The sequence below is a fragment of the Cornus florida genome, unplaced genomic scaffold, assembly GCF_030987335.1.
Source record: "Cornus florida cultivar Cherokee Brave unplaced genomic scaffold, ASM3098733v1 CherokeeBrave_3.0.0_Hap2_Chr01, whole genome shotgun sequence".
Taxonomy (NCBI): Eukaryota; Viridiplantae; Streptophyta; class Magnoliopsida; order Cornales; family Cornaceae; genus Cornus; species Cornus florida.
Window position 1 is genome coordinate 80,888,280 of NW_026775571.1, and position 20,190 is coordinate 80,908,469.

Sequence of the window (20,190 nt, forward strand, 5' to 3'; positions counted from 1 at the left end):
AGAGAGAAAAAGAGAGAGTGACCTGGAACTGGTAGCCTTGGAGTCCGATTTTAGAGAATGAATATGGTAGTTGTGTTGTGGCCGTAGTGGTGAAGATGGTGGCTGTGATGGTGTGGATATAACTGTAACGACCCAAACCAGTGGCTCGAACCATTTACCCAGGTCCTTACCCCGAACCCGATGTTAACAAAGGGTATAATTGTCTTTTCCTATACTCACAAGGAAACATAGATCATTTACAAGTCCATAGTATTACCAAAACACAGCTTTGAAGGAGAAGTCAAGGTGCAGGTCAAATGACAAAGTCAGCCAGCTGATGGCCCTTCGTCAGCCGGCTGAAAGTGCAAAATCAGTCGGCTGATCAACAAGGTCGGCCGGCTGAAACGATTCTCAAAATCATCAGCTCTCGGAACTTTGGAAAAGAGGGCTGTCAGCCGACCGACCGATCATCCAACGTCGGCCGACTGACAAGAGAGGTTTGGTCGGCTGACAGTGCTTATCAACTAGCCGAAACAACATTCACACTGACTCGACCTACTGGAATACCAAAAATTGCACTGTCAGCCGACCGACAAACCCTGGAATGCTACTATCTATAGTTAAAACATCAGTTAGATTAGACCTATTGTGAGCCGACCTATACAAGACTTGATATGCCAACAAATCCCGAATTCACGGCAATTACTATACAACATTCCACAATTTTGAACATCATAGATTACACGATATATATATATATATATATATATATATATATATATATTCTCATTCATTATAAAGATGTTAACATAGTTCTGCATTTTCAATAAACAACTGTCAAGTGTTGTAATTATAATACATGACCATGCTTTACTAATGAATACATTCAGAAATCGAAGCTTAACAAAAGAAATGGATTCAAGTGTACAAAAGGTAGCAAAATAAACTTCAAGTCCTCAAAACTAAATTTATGGTGGACCGTCATCCACCACTATTTTCCCAAGCCCTGAAAAATGTTAAATAATAAAGGGGTGAGCCTAAGCTCAGTAGGAAGCATCTAAGACACACTTCTTATAGCCCCATGAACCCATATAATGAATAGGAAGTGAGAGGACAGGATCATACCACTTTCGAGAGAAATACAACAATAATAACAATGCATTAATTCAAGTCATGAATGAAACATATCACACTATAGGATGCAATGTCATGTAATGTCTCTCTCCCTTTTTCCAAAGCAAATCCATTTCATCACTCCAAAACGTCAATGCAACTCGACCCATAGCACCTCTATGGCATCATAAGGGGAGGGAGGGGAGGGTTGGCTAGCAATCCCCGACCACATGGCACCTCCACGGCGTCGTCTAGGCTTAGGTAGCTGAACCTCCCTCTAGATTACATTAACATCACAGACAACTAGGCGCCTCCTAGGCGTCCGGATTTTCGCAAACTTTACATCAAACTTTTTCCCAAAACCTTTTAACTTTCCTTTAAATTAAATTCTCTCATTTCATACCCAATGATATGCATGGATGTCTCATGTCAAAGGAAAATTTATAACTCACAAATCAATGTGCTACCATATTTCCAATTCTAGCAATTTAAACATAATAGGTATGAAGAATTATCACATAAGCATGATTTCTCACACAAATCATCTAATACACATAGGCATTTGTTTCATATACAACAATTGAGTCATTTTAGAGAAAATCAACACACTTTGGCATGTTAGACAACAAATCATGGAAAATTGACTCACAAAAGTCTAAGAAGTCATGGATTAGAGACCCTTATCTCAATATGAAGAAAAAGCCCCAAATGTTCACCCCAAACCCTAGAATTTTGAAATCCCCAAATGTGGCCAAACAGAGATTGGCTTCGATCAAAACAAAGATCTCAACGAGCTGTCCAATTTGCCACAAACGGTATCAACAAACTCCAAAAGGTTGAGGAAAAATCAAGATTTGAAACTTTTAAGCAAAAGGAAAAAGAAAAAGAAAATGAGAATGAGGGAGAGAGAGATTTACGTAGAAAGAGAAAGATTGAAGGCCAAAATGGCCTTATGGCTATATATATAAAAATAAAAAAAAAAAAACAATGGTGGGTCCCACCCTTTAATAAAAATATTTTTTCCCTTTTTAATTTCCACTACACACACACACACACACACATATATCTATATATATATTTATAATTTAACTACAACGACTTAATAACATAAATCCACATAAAATGCACTAAATAAACATGCATGAAATGAAATGGACTCGTGACGCAACCCTCATACACAATAATTCCGGTAACGAGTCCCACCCGGGACTCTCCGGTCCGGAAAACGGAAAAATGCCGAAATGGCCACCGATACATTTTCAAGAGTCTTAAACTCGAAAAAATATCCCAAACACCTTTCTAACACGCCAACACACCCTACAGTATTCGGCACACAAAACGAGAAGAAAATACCCTCAAAAATAAAATAAAAAATTTCAAAAATTAAAAAATGACAAAATTCAGGAATATTACAATGGTGGTAGTGGTTTAGATGGTAAGGAAGATGGAAGAGATTAAGGAGGAGAAAGATTGAATAAATGTATTGACTAACTATGGTAAATTGAATATTAAGGTAACAAATATTAACTATGGTTAGGTCTAATAAAGTAATAAAGTATAATTAACTATTTGACTTTTGGTCCACTAAAAAATTCGTTCTTCTGAACCGCATAAGAGCCTTCCTGTATTTATATATGTATATGTATATATAATTTTATTTTCTTTTTTTGAAGGCTACCCGTTCCATTGTTAAATTGATTTATAGTTATAAATAAGAATTAAAATGGAATATTTTTGCTGCCATCTATTTCTTTCATTTTTATTTTTCTTTCCTTTTGTTTTTCCATCTCTTTCAACTTCTATCATATAGTCAAAGAAAAAAAAAAATACCATGTAAATTGGGTTAAATTTGTATTCGGATCTTCACGATGCCAATTAATCGTTGCTTCATCATTAGCAATTTCACTCCATCACTTTAATTATGATTTTTTTTTTCCCCTTCTTTGTACATTCCAATTCAACTTTTTATTATTATTCATGATTTATTAAGGATATAATTGTCGAGTTAAACTATATTAATAGTTAAAAGAGTTTCAAAAAATTTACCCACCAAACAACTTTTTTGTTTTAAATTCCTTTCATCAAAATGCATTCTTCAAAGCCGATTAAGTGGAAGGAATTTTAAAATTTGAAAGCTCCCCCAAACAGGGCCTATATTTTTGCAATTATACTCTAATGGTGTATTTCATCCAAAATGCTATTTTTTAACACAACAAACATTCCATATTTTGAGAGCCCATTGGAGTGCCTTATTTTCATTTTAACAATATTTGACAATCTCAAAATATGAGAGATCTATTGAGAGAGCCCAATGGAGTGCCTATTTTCATCCACTTGTTATATTTTGAGTTTGAGAGGCCATTTTACATAAACTTGTAATAGGTTTCGCAAAATCAGCATGTTATTTGCCTCATCAAAATTCATACTCCCTCCGTTCTAATATAAATATGCACCTTTTTATTTATATTTGTTCCAAATTATTTGTGTCAATTAAAAAATCAAAGTACTATTTTTTTTTTTTTTTTTTTTTGAAACACTATTAATTTAACTTTCTTACATTGAACTTATAAAATCACATTTTAAACTCACTATGAATAAATTTGATAATTTATTAACTATCAATATAATAAAAAAAATATTAAAACTCATACTCATAAAAAAAATTAAATTCCTAATAAAAGCTACATCCAATGCTTAAACTCTTTCTTGATTATTATTTTCTTATTCCTCACAAAATATAATTTATTGGTTGAGAAGCAAATAAATTACAAAGATCATTGGTGGATTAATCCATTAACCAAGAATAAGAGTTGCTATCAGTCCATTCAAATGCAAAGAGTAACGTTCAAATTAATTGAGCAATAAGATGTGGACTTAAAAATGCTCTGACACTCCCCTCGTGTTTTGATTTATTGCTCTCATATTAAACCTTAATCATTTTTATTACGAGACTCTTTCAGCTTTGGTTTGTCTTCTTGTGACACTCTTTTTTTCTAATTGATAAAATTTAATGTCTAAATTACCCTCAATTGTTTTATGTATATTTTTACACTTAATTTGTTAGACAATTATACCTCACATATTATTTCAATTCATCCACGTGTTGCTGACAATATTTTTTTTATTTCACCTTATTATTTAGGGCCAAACAGTGACACTTCCCACCCAAAACTTTCAAACTCCAACTACTACTAGAGACGACGATCGGTAGCCAAAGATGACGATGACGACTACGACTGAAGATTCCGGCGACGATGAAGGCACGTGGCTCTGCCGACAAAAATCTGAGGATGGTGTGGGGCTTCCGCTTCCGACAACGACGACGTGGCAGCGAGAATCCAACGAGAATAACTGCCAGAAAATTGTACGATGCCGGCGAGACACTGTTCTGTTTACGACCTGTTTTCAATGGCATACAGCTCGCTAGAATGATGTTTTGTAATGCCGAAACTGTTGGTGATGTAGTTATATGTTGTTAGCCGGAAATAATGGAGGTTTCGAATGGGTTTTTGTTGGATTTGTATGATGTGTCGCTATGGTGCTCTCTAGTGTCGGTGGCCTCAGATTCTCATCATCTTGCTCTTGATTTGGATAGATGTATGGAGGGTTTGAATAAAAATAACGTTTAGATTTCGATTCCAGAAATCAATATTTTCTGAGCTAAAACTTTGGTGGATCGCCGGAGAGGATGGTGATTGATGGTGGTGGTGGATTACCGGGGAGGATGGTGGTTAAAGCCCTAATTACAAGTCGCCAATCGCTCGCAGACTAGTCGTCTATGAACCAGAGATCTGCAAACCCCAAAAAAGGGCAACACATGGTTTCTCAATTGAATTGTTTCCAATCAATTGATGTGCATCCATTCATACGAACTGACGCCCAACGATGGAGATCAGTTCTGAGCTTCTACAGTGTAGATTTTGCACACGTGCTATATGTATTATGTGGGAGCTAAAAAGTTCACCAACATTAGACATTAGACATTAGCAGATAATGACAACAATAATGATGTTTCTAAATTGTTTTGCTAGTCCTGCAGGAATACATGGTAGGCCAAGCTGTATTACATATGCCGGTGAGACACTGTTCTCTAAATGGTTTTGGCAATTAAATTACTAAAGGATAATATTGTTATTTCACTTTTTACCTGCACATGTCAGCAATGATATTAGCATGACAGTTAATAAAGTCAGGGCGTGATAGTAAAAATACTTTTTCATACTTTTTATAGTGAATTTGAGAATAATTTTGGCTGAGATTTAATATGAGAGCAATAAGTCCAAACCTAAGAGAGTATCAGAGCACTAAACCCATTTAAAATCTCTCCCGTTCCATTTGTAAGATCAGGAAAATCCGTTAAAAAAAGAACTTACCTAAAACCTCTTTTTATAGAAAATTGAAAAGTGTTAGATACATGGGATATATAATTGGATTTTTTTCTCTCTATTTTGTATAAGTCTATATCATGGTTCACAGTATCGGTTGCGGTCGCCATCGCAATGTAACGGGCTCGAACAGAGTCGGTGTAAACTGATCGATACGGATTGTGTATCAGACTTAAAAAAAAAAAAAGTCGCATATCGAGGCGAACCATAATCAAGGGTGGAGCCAGGAAAAAATATTTGGGGGGGCCAAATTAATTAATATAAAATCAAATTTAATAAATAAAAAAAAATACTTGTAATTTTTTTTAGTTCATTTTTAACTTTAAGAGCACGTGTTTATAGATGATATGAAAAAAAAATAATAATAATAAAGTAAATTAAGAACAGTTGAGGTTTTTAAGTGTTAACAGTATTTTTTTTCTTCTCTCCAATTCATAACAAATTATATATATGTGTGTGTGTGTGACTGTGTGTGTATAAATAAAGTATGTTACAATAATAATAATAATTATTATTATTATTATTATTATTATTATTATTATTTTGACTATATTTTGAATTTATTAAAGCAATTCAAATTTGAAGGGTTATAAGTAATTTAATTCACAAACCATATTTATCAAAATAAATAAATAAATAAATAAGTTCATTCACAAACCACATTCAATAATCATAAGGTAAACCATAAATAGAATTTTTTTTTTTTTTGAATTTGGAACAGGCAAGATTTAATTTTTATATAAAAAAAATCACTATTAGTAATTATAAAAATAGTTTGTTTTTTTGTTTTTACTATATTTTGAATTTTTTGAAGCAAGATGTTTATTCAAATTTGAAGGGTTATTAGTAATTTCATTCACAAACCACATTCAATAATCATAAGGTAAACCATAAATAGTTTTTTTTTAGAATTTGGGAGAGTCAAGCTTTAATTTTTACATAAATATCACCATAAGTAACTATAATTTAGTACCATAAATAAAGTTTTACAAAAATTTTGAAGAACCAACTTTAGTTTTTAGAAAAATTACCAAAATTTGGGTTGGGGGGGGGGGGCATGGCCCCCTTCTGGCCACATGGCCCCCCTCTGCCCCTGACCATGATCTATATAATGGTTTACTGTATATATATTTTAGTACAATGGATTGAAATGTTTTTTTATTTATAAGTAATCTTATCTTAGATCTTCTTTTACATTAAAAATATATTTACCAATAAAAAATGTGTATCATAATACAAAATTATAATATACTCTGCCAAACAAAAAAGCCAAGCCTCGCCCATGTGTAAAAGGGTCGGTTAAAAAAAGGCCAACGCATGGAGTTGAAGAAAGTTACTGTGTGTTACTAGTCTCAGGTTGTAAACCTATGTAAAATAGGTGAACAATGATTGTGTATAAAAAATGTAAAATAGGTGAACAATGATTGGTTATCATTTGTTTGTTACTTTAATCAAATGTTAAAGTAATTGATTGGATTAAACCGGCCGGTTCTTGGCTGCAGATTCTGGTTTATACCTCTCACTGAACGCGGCCACTAAGGGTCTTGTGACTCGATGGCATCTTCTCTATTAAAAGTAGATGGTAAGAGTTTTAGCTTCTAAAGAAACAAAGTGAATGTGTATTTCTTGCTAATGAAATATATATATATCACGGACAGATTTACTAAAGATAACACATTTTAATGGTAAAAATACTCTGTAAATGATATTTGATTTGGTCCCAAAGTAAGTAATTAGTGTTGAAAATTTCAAATAAAAAATAAATTAAAAATGATACTCTGGTTGGACCGAAAATCACTATGAATCCGACATAGCAATGTCATTCCTTCATTCTCAAACTTTTCTTTTGAGCACAAGAGAGAGAAAATAAAAATGGAGAACACGGAAAGCTTAAAAGTTGCATTACAAACTCTCTCTTTGATTTTTTTCTTCCGATTTCCCTAGTCTTCTCAGGATTAGTATGTTTCTAAAAAAAAATTGTGGGTATCTTGTGAACAAATTTTTTATGGTTTATTTTTCGAATTCATTTATTTTTGTGTGCACTCTATAATTTTGTGGGTATTTCAATCAGATTTAGTATTCTGTTGTGCTGTCTCTTGGTTTAGTGCCATTTGGTTTCCCAAACACATCCCTAAATATAAATGCTAGCATGAAGGATGAAATGTGAGTAGGGATGGCAATTTGACCAGCTCCGCCCCGTTTTTGGCGGTTTTGGTGGGCTGTTTAGCTTATTTGAGCGGGGATGGTTTGACTTTTGGGGTGTGAGTTCAAGCTTAAATTTGGGTCTTGTCACTTGAGGATTTCTTGCTCTCCTTGTTATTCCTGTCATAACCCGAAGTTTCATCGTATTAACAAGTTACCATTTTGGTCTGAGGTAGTTGAACCAGTTCAGGATGGAATTGAACCGATTCAAGTAGGCCAGAAGTGATATTGAAAATTCATCATTGTACTGGTCTTCAAACTTATTGGAAGAATGAAGCATTATTCTAGTTTCAGAAATCCGGCCAGAATACAATGGTTAAAGTTTGGGGACCGTAATTCTAGTTTCTTCCAACTAGACTCCTAGCGAGCCTTAAGAATGAACTTGAAATTAAATACCATCAAAACTACTTCACATTAACATGCTTCTACAACACAAGGTTCAACACTTTATTGGAAGCAATTCTTTCCATTCCAAGCTTCCTTATTTCTTTGTTACCGTAAACCAAAAATCTCTGAAAATGCCAAAGTAGAAACTCCACTTTGCATTCTACAAGAATCATCTAGATTTTCATTCCTGTGGTCATCGTGGGTTTCTATAGTCATATATATATATATCCATCGCCTCACTAATTAGTTTCAATGAATTTGTATAAATTTTTGTTTTTGGTAGCCTAATCAATCAATGTGTTGGCCATTCGTTTATAGCTCGGCTCACATTCTGCAATCCGCTCTGTCATTGATGAAAATTAGGTCTTGCTTTTGCCCTGTCCCCAACAATTTTGTTATTCTCTGTTGGTGATTAGGGCCTAGTTGGGCTTAGGGCTTTTTCTGTTACCCTTTGGGCTAGTTTCTTTGCGATTTGCCTTTGGGCTTGTGGGTCTGCCTATTCTTTGGTTGGAGTAGAAGGGCTTGTAGTTTCAATTGGCTTGAAATTTTGAGACTGATGGGTTGTGTGTGGCCTAAAGTGTGCCCAGGGTGAGTTACCTCACCTGCAAGCATGCCAGAACTGTGTTCGGTTCGATTTGCCGTAAGCTACCAAGCTATGCAAAAGCCAAGTAAATATTCCTGGTGTTACTGTGCCGCTAGAGCTGTAGATTTATCTCAATCTTAATATGTGGAGAGCATAAATGAGGCTCTCAAATTTCTTTGGCCTGACAAGTAGGTCTTTTTAGAGCGGGAGACAAAGCAATACAACAAAGCAGAGAAATTTCCATGTCATTTAAAATTATTATTTGAACAAAGTGGAATAAAAAACAAATAGGCAATATCAAATCAAGACCTTTTTAACCAATGGACATTAGTTCAAATTCAGATGGTATAATCTCTCGTCTTCAAAAGACAAATTTACTATTTGTGCCTTTTCTTGAACTTAAAATAAATAAAAAAGACACATCTTATTACTATGTCATTAACATGCGAAGACAGATGCACTTGAGCAAAACAAGTACTTGAATACAGTTTAACAACACGTCTCACTCTTTCTTTTTACCTAGTACATGAAACCACCAGCAAATAGAGCCATCAATACTACCTCCCTCACACCCAAACAGGGATGATCCAAACAATATAATTTAAAACGGGCTACATTTTATTCATTCACGAGCAACAACAACTAATTGTTTTCCGACGTTGCGGCCACTAAAAAGCCCTATAAGAGCTGCAGGGCCACTCTCAAGGCCTTCAGCAATGTCTTCCACATATGTTATCTTCCCTTCTCTAATAGAAGGCAAAACAATATCCAAGAACTTGGAATATTGGGGAAAGTAATCGAAAACTCTTAGTCCTTCCATACGCACTCTCTTGTGGATGAGGCACATCAAGTTTTTTACTCCTTCGGGTTCAACAAGATTGTATTGCGAAACCTGTCCACAGACAGCAATCCTGCCAAGGTTCCTCATGTTGAGGAGCACTGCGTCCAGCATCTTTCCCCCGACATTCTCAAAGTAAATGTCAATACCTTCAGGACAGTACCTGACAGTAGACAACAATATAGTCATCACATTCAGTATTTGAAGCACTTTTGCTACGTCAACTGTAACTATCCACTTGTATACAGATGCAGCCACAATTTGATACCACAACTTTAATTTTTTTACCTTTTCAAAGCTGCATCCAAGTCATGTTCTTCCTTGTAATTGAAAGCCTCATCAAACCCAAATTTGTTCTTCAACAGATCAACCTTATTCAAAATAAAAGCATAACGAAAAGCTTAGTTGAGAATTGAATCATCTAACCGGCTCATTTTTTCCCGCAAGAAATAAATAAATAAGACAACAACTCATATGGAATTCACTCTCAGTTGTGAATTTTTGAATGACTATATAATATACAAGTCAGGATCAAAATACCCACAATTAACGAAGATCATCAATATGTAACTGATGAGCTACAAATATCCAACAAAGCATCCACCAAAAAACGGCTAATGTAAAGCCAAAATGTTGTGTGGGTAAGACTGACCTTTTCTTTACTTCCAGCACTTCCAACAACATAGCAACCCATCAACTTTGCAAACTGCCCAACGAGCTGACCAACTGCACCAGATGCTGCAGAGACAAATACATATTCTCCTTTCTTAGGATTACAAATTTCGTAAAAACCAACATAAGCCGTCATTCCGGGCATACCTATAAGAAACAATGCACAAACATTAGATATATTTATGACATAACTATGAGAAAGGCGTATCTAAAATCCAGATAAATTTACAATTAAACCAAAACTTAGCTCTAGTTGTAGTCCTGTACTTTCAAAGTGTAACGTCAAGTCCCCCAAGGGACAATTTTGTGTGTGTGCGTGGCACACTTACCCAAAAAAAATTAAAAATTAAAAAAAAAAATTAATTAGTATTATTAATGTATCAGAAGTAAAATGGGGACTTCAATGATTAGAACAACGAAAAGGGAATTGCAACTTGTTCAAGTTTTAAATTTCAACAATTCAACACATTACGCAAGCCCTCTTCAAACTAACATTTTAAACAGGATCTACACCCATATCACCAATAATTAGGAAAACATCAACTAATCAGGGTTTTCAGCATAAATTCAAAATCCCACATTCAATGGCCACTGTAGTAGGAAATTCCATACACAAACAGATCATATTAGTTAGATCGATTTAATGGCAAAAGGCTAGATACTTACCCAGAATTCCTGTATAATATGAGAGAGGTACATCAGTATGTTCAATTTTGAAAAGGAAATCGGGTGCCGTAATGAGACTATACTCTTCCCATCCCGTTGTCCCCCAAACCAAGTCACCCTTCTTGAAGTTCGGGTGTCCTGAATCCAAAACTTTTGCTACTCCATACCCTATTATCACCTGCATATTTTCATAATGAATATTCATACATACAAGCTTAAGAATCTGCACCATGTCAAACAGAGTGAAAATGCATGCAAACCACTGTTAGTTCCATACTGAGTCAATTCACAATTAATTAAACTCTATCTACCCTATGTTTCTATCTATGATTTTAAAAATCAATACACAAATTCTATTTATCAAATGACTTTGAGTACCATGTGAGCTTCCTTTGATATTTCCTTAAAGATAGAGTCAACCAAGTTAGAAATCTAAATAATTATAATATGAGCATGTACTAATATTAGGGCTGCAACTTGGGCTGACCCAACTCAGTCCAGTCCCAACCCAATTTCAATCCAAATCGGGTTAGGTTGGGCTAACCTGAATTGTACTTAACATGAATTATGGTCATAATCCGGACCGAATATTTTCGGGTGGATCGGGTCGGGTTGACGGGTTAAGTTTTTTAAAAAAATAAATTTATAAAAATTATATTAATTTTTATATAATATATATATATATATATATAATATTTGATTAGATTATAAAAAAACAATATATTTTTAGGTCAAATCATTTCAGCCTCCCCTATCGCCTCTATCTTCTCTGAACTTCCCCCTTCCTCTCTCTCTCTCTCTCTCTTTCCAACTGCAAACTACAAAATCTACAAGAATCAAAAAGTTCAAAACCCAGATCGGCACATCATTTCAGATTGTTCAAAAAATCAAAACCCAGATCTTTCAGTTTCCATCGCCCGCTGTTCCGTTCGCAAGCTCCAGCCGCCGTCTCTCTCTCTCTCTTTCCATCGCAAGCTTCAGCCGCTGTCTCTCTCTCTTTCCATCCCAAGCTTCAGATCTCTCTCTCTCTCTCTTCCCATCCCAAGTTTCAGCCGCTGTCTCTCTCTCTTTCCATCCCAAGCTTTAGCCGCTGTCTCTCTCTCTTTCCCGATCTAAATATGTTATATTTTTGTTCAGGAGAGAGAAAGAAAAAGAAAGAACTAGAGTGGAAAATTTTCTGTTTCCATCGCAAGCTTCTACCCACATATAAACCAGATCGGCATATCATTGAATTGTATGTATGGGTAGAGAGAGGAAGAGAAAGAAGAGAGAATATTTTTTTTTTTTCCAGGTTTCAGGTTGGGTTCGGGTTGAGCCCGAGCTCAACCCGGATATGTCTGGGTTTTGACAAAATTCAACCCGAGCATGAACCCGATTTGTGAATTGTATGTCCAAATTTCAAAATCTTTGGATTGGGACTGGGCTGGGTTAGCCCGCCCAAATTGCAGCCCTAACTAATATATTCCTGTGATCGCATACCGTGTTTAATTAGACATCTGTACCTTATTTTTATAGTCCATTAATTTATTATATTTTGCAACTTTTCCAAAAATACTCAAATCTATCTTTGCAAATCCCAGATATCCTATTATCAATATTTTATTCATGGTTCAAAGTAAAACTATTGTAGAAATTGCAATGCCTCCATTACCTAGTGTGTTCTCGTTAAGCAAAGGTGATGAGACTGGTGAACTTACTACAGACCTTACTTTTAACATTACTTACAGAAAGTGACTGCGTCTGGACTCTATACTCAAAAGGCCATATGTCCTACCTCAACATTACTTAGAGTTCAAGTGTTTGAGGGTGCTTGTCCCACGTAAGATTTGGATTTGGATGGGAAAGATTCCGACATATATGGGCGGACATACAGTACTACCCAATAATTTAAACTTTTGAATAAGAGGGCAAGCGTCCGGCCATTACAAATGATATCAAAGTCAAATTCAATCAATTATCCCGTGTCACGCCTAACACCGACTTAAGTGGAGTCCGGGTCTGGGTCCTCCCCTCTAGGGGAGGAGGGAAGGGGGGGCTGGCGGGGGCCATGGCCCCCCCTAATTTTTTGGAATTTTTTTTTAAGTATAGGTAAAAATAAAATAATATAGCATATATGATATAAAATCTATATTTGGCCCCTTAAGAAAAAAAATTCCTTCTTTAATTAGCATTTAATAAAAGATAGTTTAAATATAATCTAAAAAACAGTGATTTAATTGACGACTAGATAAAAATTTAATGTGACTATCTTAAAATTTCAACTCAAATACCGTTCTTTCCATAATGTGACTATCTTAAAATCCTACCAACTCAAGTATGATTCTTTCCATAACCTTATTATTCAAAAATTTTATCTCATACATCATACGTTCCATCACTTCTTTTTTTCTTTTTATTTATTTTATTCGAATGCTTTTATAAAAATTCTATAAGAAATTAGTTTTTACAAAATCTAGAACAAAAATTTCATTTGAAATTTTGAATATCAACAAAAATAGATAATTTAAAAATCTAAATTCTTATTGTATTAATTTATTTGTGTTTTTTTTTTTTTATCATTGTTATTGTTTTGTTAAATTTTCAATTTTTTTTTCTTTTCAGTAGATAAATAGAGTTATTTAATTGAATTTTTTTTATAATTTTGCCATAAATCTTATTTGCGTTTGTTCAGAAAGTTTAATAAAAAATTTATTTAAATAAGTAGATTTTTTAAGTTTAGATACATATATTTTTGTATGAATATAATAAATAGTAAAATATTTTTGCCTACGTAATATTTTTTTTTTTCAAAAATTCTAGCTAAGTAATGTTATTTATAATCCCCTAACCTCAAGATCTTGGCTCTGCTCCTACTCCCCTCATTAGGGGGTACTTAATTTTTTGAGTCAGAGGAAAAGTTTGGGATCAAATAAGCAGATATGCACTATTATCCAACAACTTATCATTGATCCAATGTCAATCCAAACGCCCACCCAAATGGAGTCTGGTCCTCCCCTAATCCACAATGGCAACTTAATCCACAATGATGACATTGTGAGTATTCACAAAAAAAATAAATAAATAACATTGTGAATACTAGTGGAGGAGAATATTAGAGGACTTATCCCATATCGTTTGGCATATTTGGGGCATATATAGGTGGGTTCTTAATTTTTTGAGTTAGAGGACAAGCTTAGGGGCATACAAAGTACAAGTGGAGGAGAATATTAGAGGACTTATCCCATATCGTTTGGCATATTTGGGCCATATATAGGTGGGTTCTTAATTTTTTGGGTTAGAAGGCAAGTTTGGGGACATACAAAGAGAGTATGCATCATTATTTAATAACTTAAATTATTAGGTAAGAAGACAAGTGCTTGGTTACAGTAATTGCCGAATAAATGTATTTATTGGTAAATTATGTGATATTCTAATAGGCATGAGCCTAAATCACACCGAACAAAAGGTGAGAGCAAGAGCGAATTTGGAAACACTGAAGTGACAAAATCTAAATTTGAGAATGAGAGCGAGAGTACACACACAATGTGAGAAAGAGGGTTTAGGAAACACAAAAGTGACAAAGGGATGAGAATCATAACAAATAAATAATTACTAACATACAAGCAGTAAGTAATCATATATACAGAGAGAGACGTACAGATCCAGGGGTGAAGGAAGTGAAGACACTTGGACCTTCGATTTTTTGCATCAGAAGTCGCATGTAAGGGTCGCATGACAAGTAGAGATTCTTCACCAAAACCTTATTAGAACCTTCTGGAACCTTCAAGCATATAGTCTTATCCGTACTGATATACATATCACTCTCTTTTGGAAATCCACTGATGTAATCTTTAAATAGCACCTGTTTGTTTCTCACTTCCGCCATTTTTATCCACTAACCGAGCTGATAACAAACTCTCTCTCTCTCTGTATATTCGTGTCATTAGTCTGGACCAGAATTGCTCAATTTATAGTAGAAAAAATCAGATGGCTATTATTCTTTTACCCCTTCTGGATTTAGTACTCAACAACTCATGCCCACTTCAAAGGGCTGTTTGGTACTAGATTTTTCTAGCATCGACACCCACGCACGTAACTTCACTGCTTACTTCAGCACTTACGTCACTCACAATGGGTGTATACGGTAGTACAGTACTTTGTTTGAAGAGTGCAACATTGTCTGGTGAATTTTAAACGTGAAGATCTTGAAAATATGCCCTATATTTATTGCCGGCGTAAATTAATAATAAATTAACATATTCTATTCTAATTATTAAATTATAAATGATAATTAAATTACTATTTTTAATTTAATAAATAAATATTCACCATATTTAATTTAATAATTAAAAATAACATGTTAAAGTTTAATAATAAAAAGAAGGGAAAAGTACAAAGACACCCCCTGAGGTTTGGGGAAAGGACAAGCAGAGGAAAGTTGGCCTATTTTTGGACAATGACACCCCTTCAAGTTTTAAAAATGGACAAAGAGACCCTAAAGATGGTGAATTGACCTTATTACCCTTTCAAATAAAATTAACACTTTAATTGACTTAAATACCCTTTTATTAAACCCAAACCCGAAACCCAACCCGAACCCGCCTGTGTGTGTATTATTCAGTTCACCAGAGGAGAGAGAAGGGAGATCAAATGAATGGTGGTTTGTGACTGCGATGGTGGGTGTAGAGAGGGGGAAGAGAGGGGCGGCCATAGTTGAAGAGATGAGGTGAAGAGGAGAGAGGAAAAAGATAGGAGAGAGATTGTGGTGAGGGCTGCGACAGTGGGGGTGGCGGCGATGACTGCGATGGTGGTGGCGAAACCCAAAAGCATCGGCGAAACCCTGAAATTATCGGCGAGGACCAAGCTCCGATGACAATGCGGCCATGGACTGAACAATGTGGCGAGGTTTAAAAACCGAGTAACAAGAGACCGACGAGCAGAAACAATTCGGCGAGGACCAAGCTCCGATGACGACAAGGTTAAACATAGTCCGGCGATCGTCACCTGCAAGACCGAGGAGGCTGAAGTGGCCATCGCCTCTGCTGTCTGATTAGAGCCCTTTTCGTGCGCAGATGAGAACTGGGGATGGTGATGTGTGCAGATGGGTGATATATATGTGCGCGCGTGCGCGCGTGTGTATAGAGAGAGAGGGGAAGAGGGTGGTGGTGGCGGCGGCAGCACCGATCTAATCCTCAAATCTTCGCTGTATGGCAGGCTCAAAATCAACTCTCTGCCGTTGTCAAGAATCAAAGACGCTAGCGTGGGGAACGTCTCTGTCAATCCCGGTCAAACCCGACTTGTCCGAGGCTGAGTTGGTCACCCGAACCGAGGCTGAGCTCCGGCGAGTTCGAGGAAGTGGTGGTGGCAGAGCTCCTATTCGGCGTCTTCTTTAGGGGGTGGTGATTATGGAGGTTGGGGGTTGGTGATTATGGAGATTGGGGGCGGTGGTGAAGGATTGTTGGTGTGTGTGTGTGTGTGTATATATATATATATATATATATATATATACTTATATATAGAGAGAGATGAAAAAGGGTAATTTGGTCATTTATGTTTTTAATATTTTATAATTAAAATTAATAAAATAGTTAAGGGTAAAGTGGACTTTTTACATGATTTAAGGCTCTGTTTGGAGGGCAAATTTCACAAGGGGGTGTGTTTGTCCAAAAACAGGCCAACTTTCTTCTGCTTGTCCTTTGTCCAAACTTCAAGGGGTGTCTATGTACTTTACCCTAAAAAGAAATAATTACAATCACACTACAGTCATGATTTGCATTCGGAGTTGGGTCCATATTGGCATAATTAACGTGGTGAAATCCTTTACTTACAATAGTCAATTTTCACACATAATACCTACTTAAAGTGCACTAATAAAAAAAAAAAAAAAGTTTTACAGCATAATTTTATGAAGATAAAAAATATTTAAAAAATTTGTATTTTTATTATTTTTTTTTTAAACATTTAACACAAGTAATAACATACTAATGAATTCTAAGTTGCAGTCATTTTAAAAATTGCTTTGTATTATTAAAATATATATGAAATTGATGAGTAAAAATAAACTCAACTATGATATAAATTAATATTCATGCCATATATAACATGAGAGAATGAAAAAAACAAAATATAAAAATTCAAATAAATTTGAAAAGTATATGATTTGTGTACTTATAAAATAAATTAAAAATAAACATAAAAATAAATAAATAAATAAATCATGAAATTTTATATGTTTGGAAAATTTGGTGGGGTTGTTTTTCTTTCATTTTTTTTAACCATATGTTTTCAAAATAATAATAATAATAATAATAATAATAATAATTTGAAGTATGAGATATATATATATATATATTTTTTTTGGGAGTGTTCAGTGACGGAACCAGGATTTCAAGTGAGGGGGGGCACGCTGCCAAAAAAAAAAAAACAATAACGGAGTATATATATATATATATATATATATATAATAACTATAAAATTCAAAAGACAAAGAAAAAATATATATTAAAATATAAAAAGAAAGAAAAATGAGAGAACTTTAAAGGAAAATAGTTGAAAAGTTTCAATTGAGGAAGAAAATTTTGACTTTTTCTATTAAGGAAATTTAAAAAATGTGAAGAATAAAACAAAAAATAAAAAAAAAATATATAATTTTAGAAATTAGAAAATTGAGGGGGGCACTATATAAATTTTTTTATATATATAAAATTTTTTTTAAAAATTACGATATATATTATAAGTTGCTTACCAACGTTGGCTCCGTCCCTTGAATTGATAGGGAAGGAAACCATGTGATAAACAATGAGCAGTTAAACAAATAGAAAATTATAATATACCCATGTGATACACACGATGTTCTTGCTTTATAAAAAGCCACTCACTCATATATAGCCACCATATAAAGTTAGAAAAAACAAAAACAAAAAACATGTGTAAAAGGGTTGATTATAAAAGTCAACACGTGTAAAAGAATGTTACTCTGTGTCCCACGTTGAAATGAAAGCCCATGAAAAATAGGTGGAACAATGATGGGGATATAAAATAATACTATATATCATTGTGTACGGAACTTTAATCGATTAAAATTAATAGGTTAATTACACTCAAAGAAGTTTATCTTCTTGACAGTCAGATAATCAGATAAAAGTTTCTCTCTTTTTGACACCCCTCCCTTTCGAAACAATGACATTACAACCCAATAATAACTTGTCACATGGTGAATTGACAATATTACTCCTTTGACTTTTAAATGTCATTTTATTAGACCAAACTAACCCTCAATTGTCTCCCCTTTCACTCTCTGCACAAAACCGTCCACCCCCTCTCTCTCTATCTCCACCTCTACCACCATAGACGACACCGCCACCATCACAGTCCTTCACCACAAAAACAATATATATATATATATATACAAAGCACTGGCAATCTCCACCACCATCCATCGAAATTGATGTTAGAGACTCTTTGAAGATTCAAACCCAAAAAAAACACACAACTCAGACTACCAACTTACTAAAGATCAATCCTTAATTATCGAAAAAAAAAAAAAAAAAACTTACTAAAGATTAACCCTTGATCAAAATCAAAATCTCTCGAAACTGAAACCTTCCAAAGGTAATAAATCAATGAATCAATCAATCAAATTAACCAAGACCACCAACCAACTGCCCTATAAACTTACAGCACCTCTTGTTGGGCCGTCCAAGCAGCAAATTAAACATCAAAAAGTTTGAGTAGAGAGAAAATGAGAAGAATTTAACTGAAACCCAATACATATATACATAAATAATTCAATACAAACTGATCATAAATATATACTATAAGAGGAGAAAGAGAGGATGAGATCTGAGCTTACAAAGAGAAGCTCCGACCAGAAAGCTTCAAATCCCCAGAAACCAGTCAAATCCAACTCAATAAACTAAAAATAAAAAAAAAAATTAATAATAATAAAAGTCATCAAATCAACGATTTCGTCTAGGGTTTTGCACTGGCACACAATATTGTAATCGGTGGTGAGCAACTTGGATTTGTATCCCCGGCCTGCAGAATCGGCGGCGGCTCGCTCTCATTTCTTCCCAAATCAAAGAGTCGTCATTCTTGTACGGCCTCATGGTCCGCAATTCCACATCCTCATCGACTCTATACTTCAACACGGCCTGCTCTGGCAACTCAGTCATCACTCTGGTGCTCAGATCTCCAAATTCGACATGTTCTTTTACGTTGGCTCACAGGACTCGACGTCTGCGGTTAGATCCCCTCAATCTCGCCGTGGGATGCAACCAATCAGTGGGTGTCCAGAGGAGAGCGCCTCCATTAGATGATAGCTTAGGCTTTGTTTGGTACGGTGGGTTTGAAGGGGAAGGATAACATTAGTTATGAGGGAAAGGGAAGGGAAGGAAAAGGAAGGATAATTTTAAACGTCCATTGCGTTTGGTTGATTAATGAAGGAAAAGAAAGGGAAGGACAATAATTATGTTTGGGAAAAGAAAGGAAAAGAAATAGAAGGGAATTATTTTAACATATGGACTATTATACCCCTTTATATTTATATATTATATATATATATATATATATATATATATAGTTTCATGTACTTGCCAAAAAAAAATAATAATAATAAATAAATAAATAAATAAAAATTAGGGCAAATCATTTCAGCCTCCCTAATCCTCCATCTCTATTATATATATATATAAAGTCTTTAACTTGAGGCCATAAGAAAAGAAAAATAAAAAAATAGGGCAAAGCCTCCCCAATCTCGCTCCATCTCTGCAACTCCTTCTCAACACTGAACTTGGCCTCTCTCTCTCTCTCTCTCTCTCTCTCTCTACAAGAATCAGAAATTCAAAACCCATATATTTCCAGTTTATCTATCTGTTTGCAAGAATCAAAAGTTCAAACCCGTATCGATGTATCATTTCAGATTGTTCAGAAAATCCAAAACCCATATCCTTCAGTTTCCATGGCTGCTGTTCCAGTTCGGGTCGCCGTTCCAAGCTTCAATCACCGGCGGTCTCTCTCTCTCTATGCAATCTTGAGGGTAAAATTGGCATCTGAAATCACCCATCAAGCCTCTCCTTCCCTTTCCCTTCATTTCCTCCCATTTTTGGGAGGTTAAGAAATCTACTGTTGAAGGCACAAGCTAACCCTCCAAACCCTTCCCTTCACTTCCCTTTCCTTCCAACAATTTTTGCCAAACACACATTTTTAATCCCCCTTCATCACCTTCCCTTCCCTTCCCTTCCCTTTCCTCCCTTTTCTACTCTACCAAACTGACCCTTAGAGAGAGAAAGTAGTAAAATGAATTAAATAATAGAAAATAATTATAATGGGCATTTTGGTCTTTTTGCACTTCTGATATTTTAATGAATTAAATAATAAAGGTTTAT

General features: G+C 34.8%; 1 protein-coding gene across 1 annotated transcript; it reads right to left on the reverse strand.

Moving 5' to 3' along the window:
* Nucleotides 1–9,054: 9,054 nt before the first annotated feature.
* On the reverse strand, nucleotides 9,055–14,826 carry LOC132302678 (2-alkenal reductase (NADP(+)-dependent)-like). Its single transcript, XM_059799597.1, has 5 exons — nucleotides 14,463–14,826; nucleotides 10,826–11,003; nucleotides 10,140–10,306; nucleotides 9,776–9,858; nucleotides 9,055–9,650 (listed from the first exon to the last, which is right to left on the reverse strand). Exons 1-5 carry the CDS (start codon nucleotides 14,688–14,690, stop codon nucleotides 9,272–9,274), a joined length of 1,035 nt encoding a protein of 344 aa, XP_059655580.1. The 5' UTR covers nucleotides 14,691–14,826; the 3' UTR covers nucleotides 9,055–9,271.
* Between the last annotated feature and the right edge of the window lie 5,364 nt (nucleotides 14,827–20,190).

What these genes read in the sequence shown, in the direction of transcription:
- LOC132302678 (XM_059799597.1), bottom strand. Translation starts at nt 14,690, where the DNA reads ATGGCGGAAGTGAGAAACAAACAGGTGCTATTTAAAGATTACATCAGT. An exon ending in CTTCCTTCACCCCTGGATCT is followed by an intron (nt 11,004 to 14,462) that starts GTACGTCTCTCT and finishes GAAAATATGCAG; the next exon opens with GTGATAATAGGGTATGGAGT. An exon ending in ATATTATACAGGAATTCTGG is followed by an intron (nt 10,307 to 10,825) that starts GTAAGTATCTAG and finishes TGTTTCTTATAG; the next exon opens with GTATGCCCGGAATGACGGCT.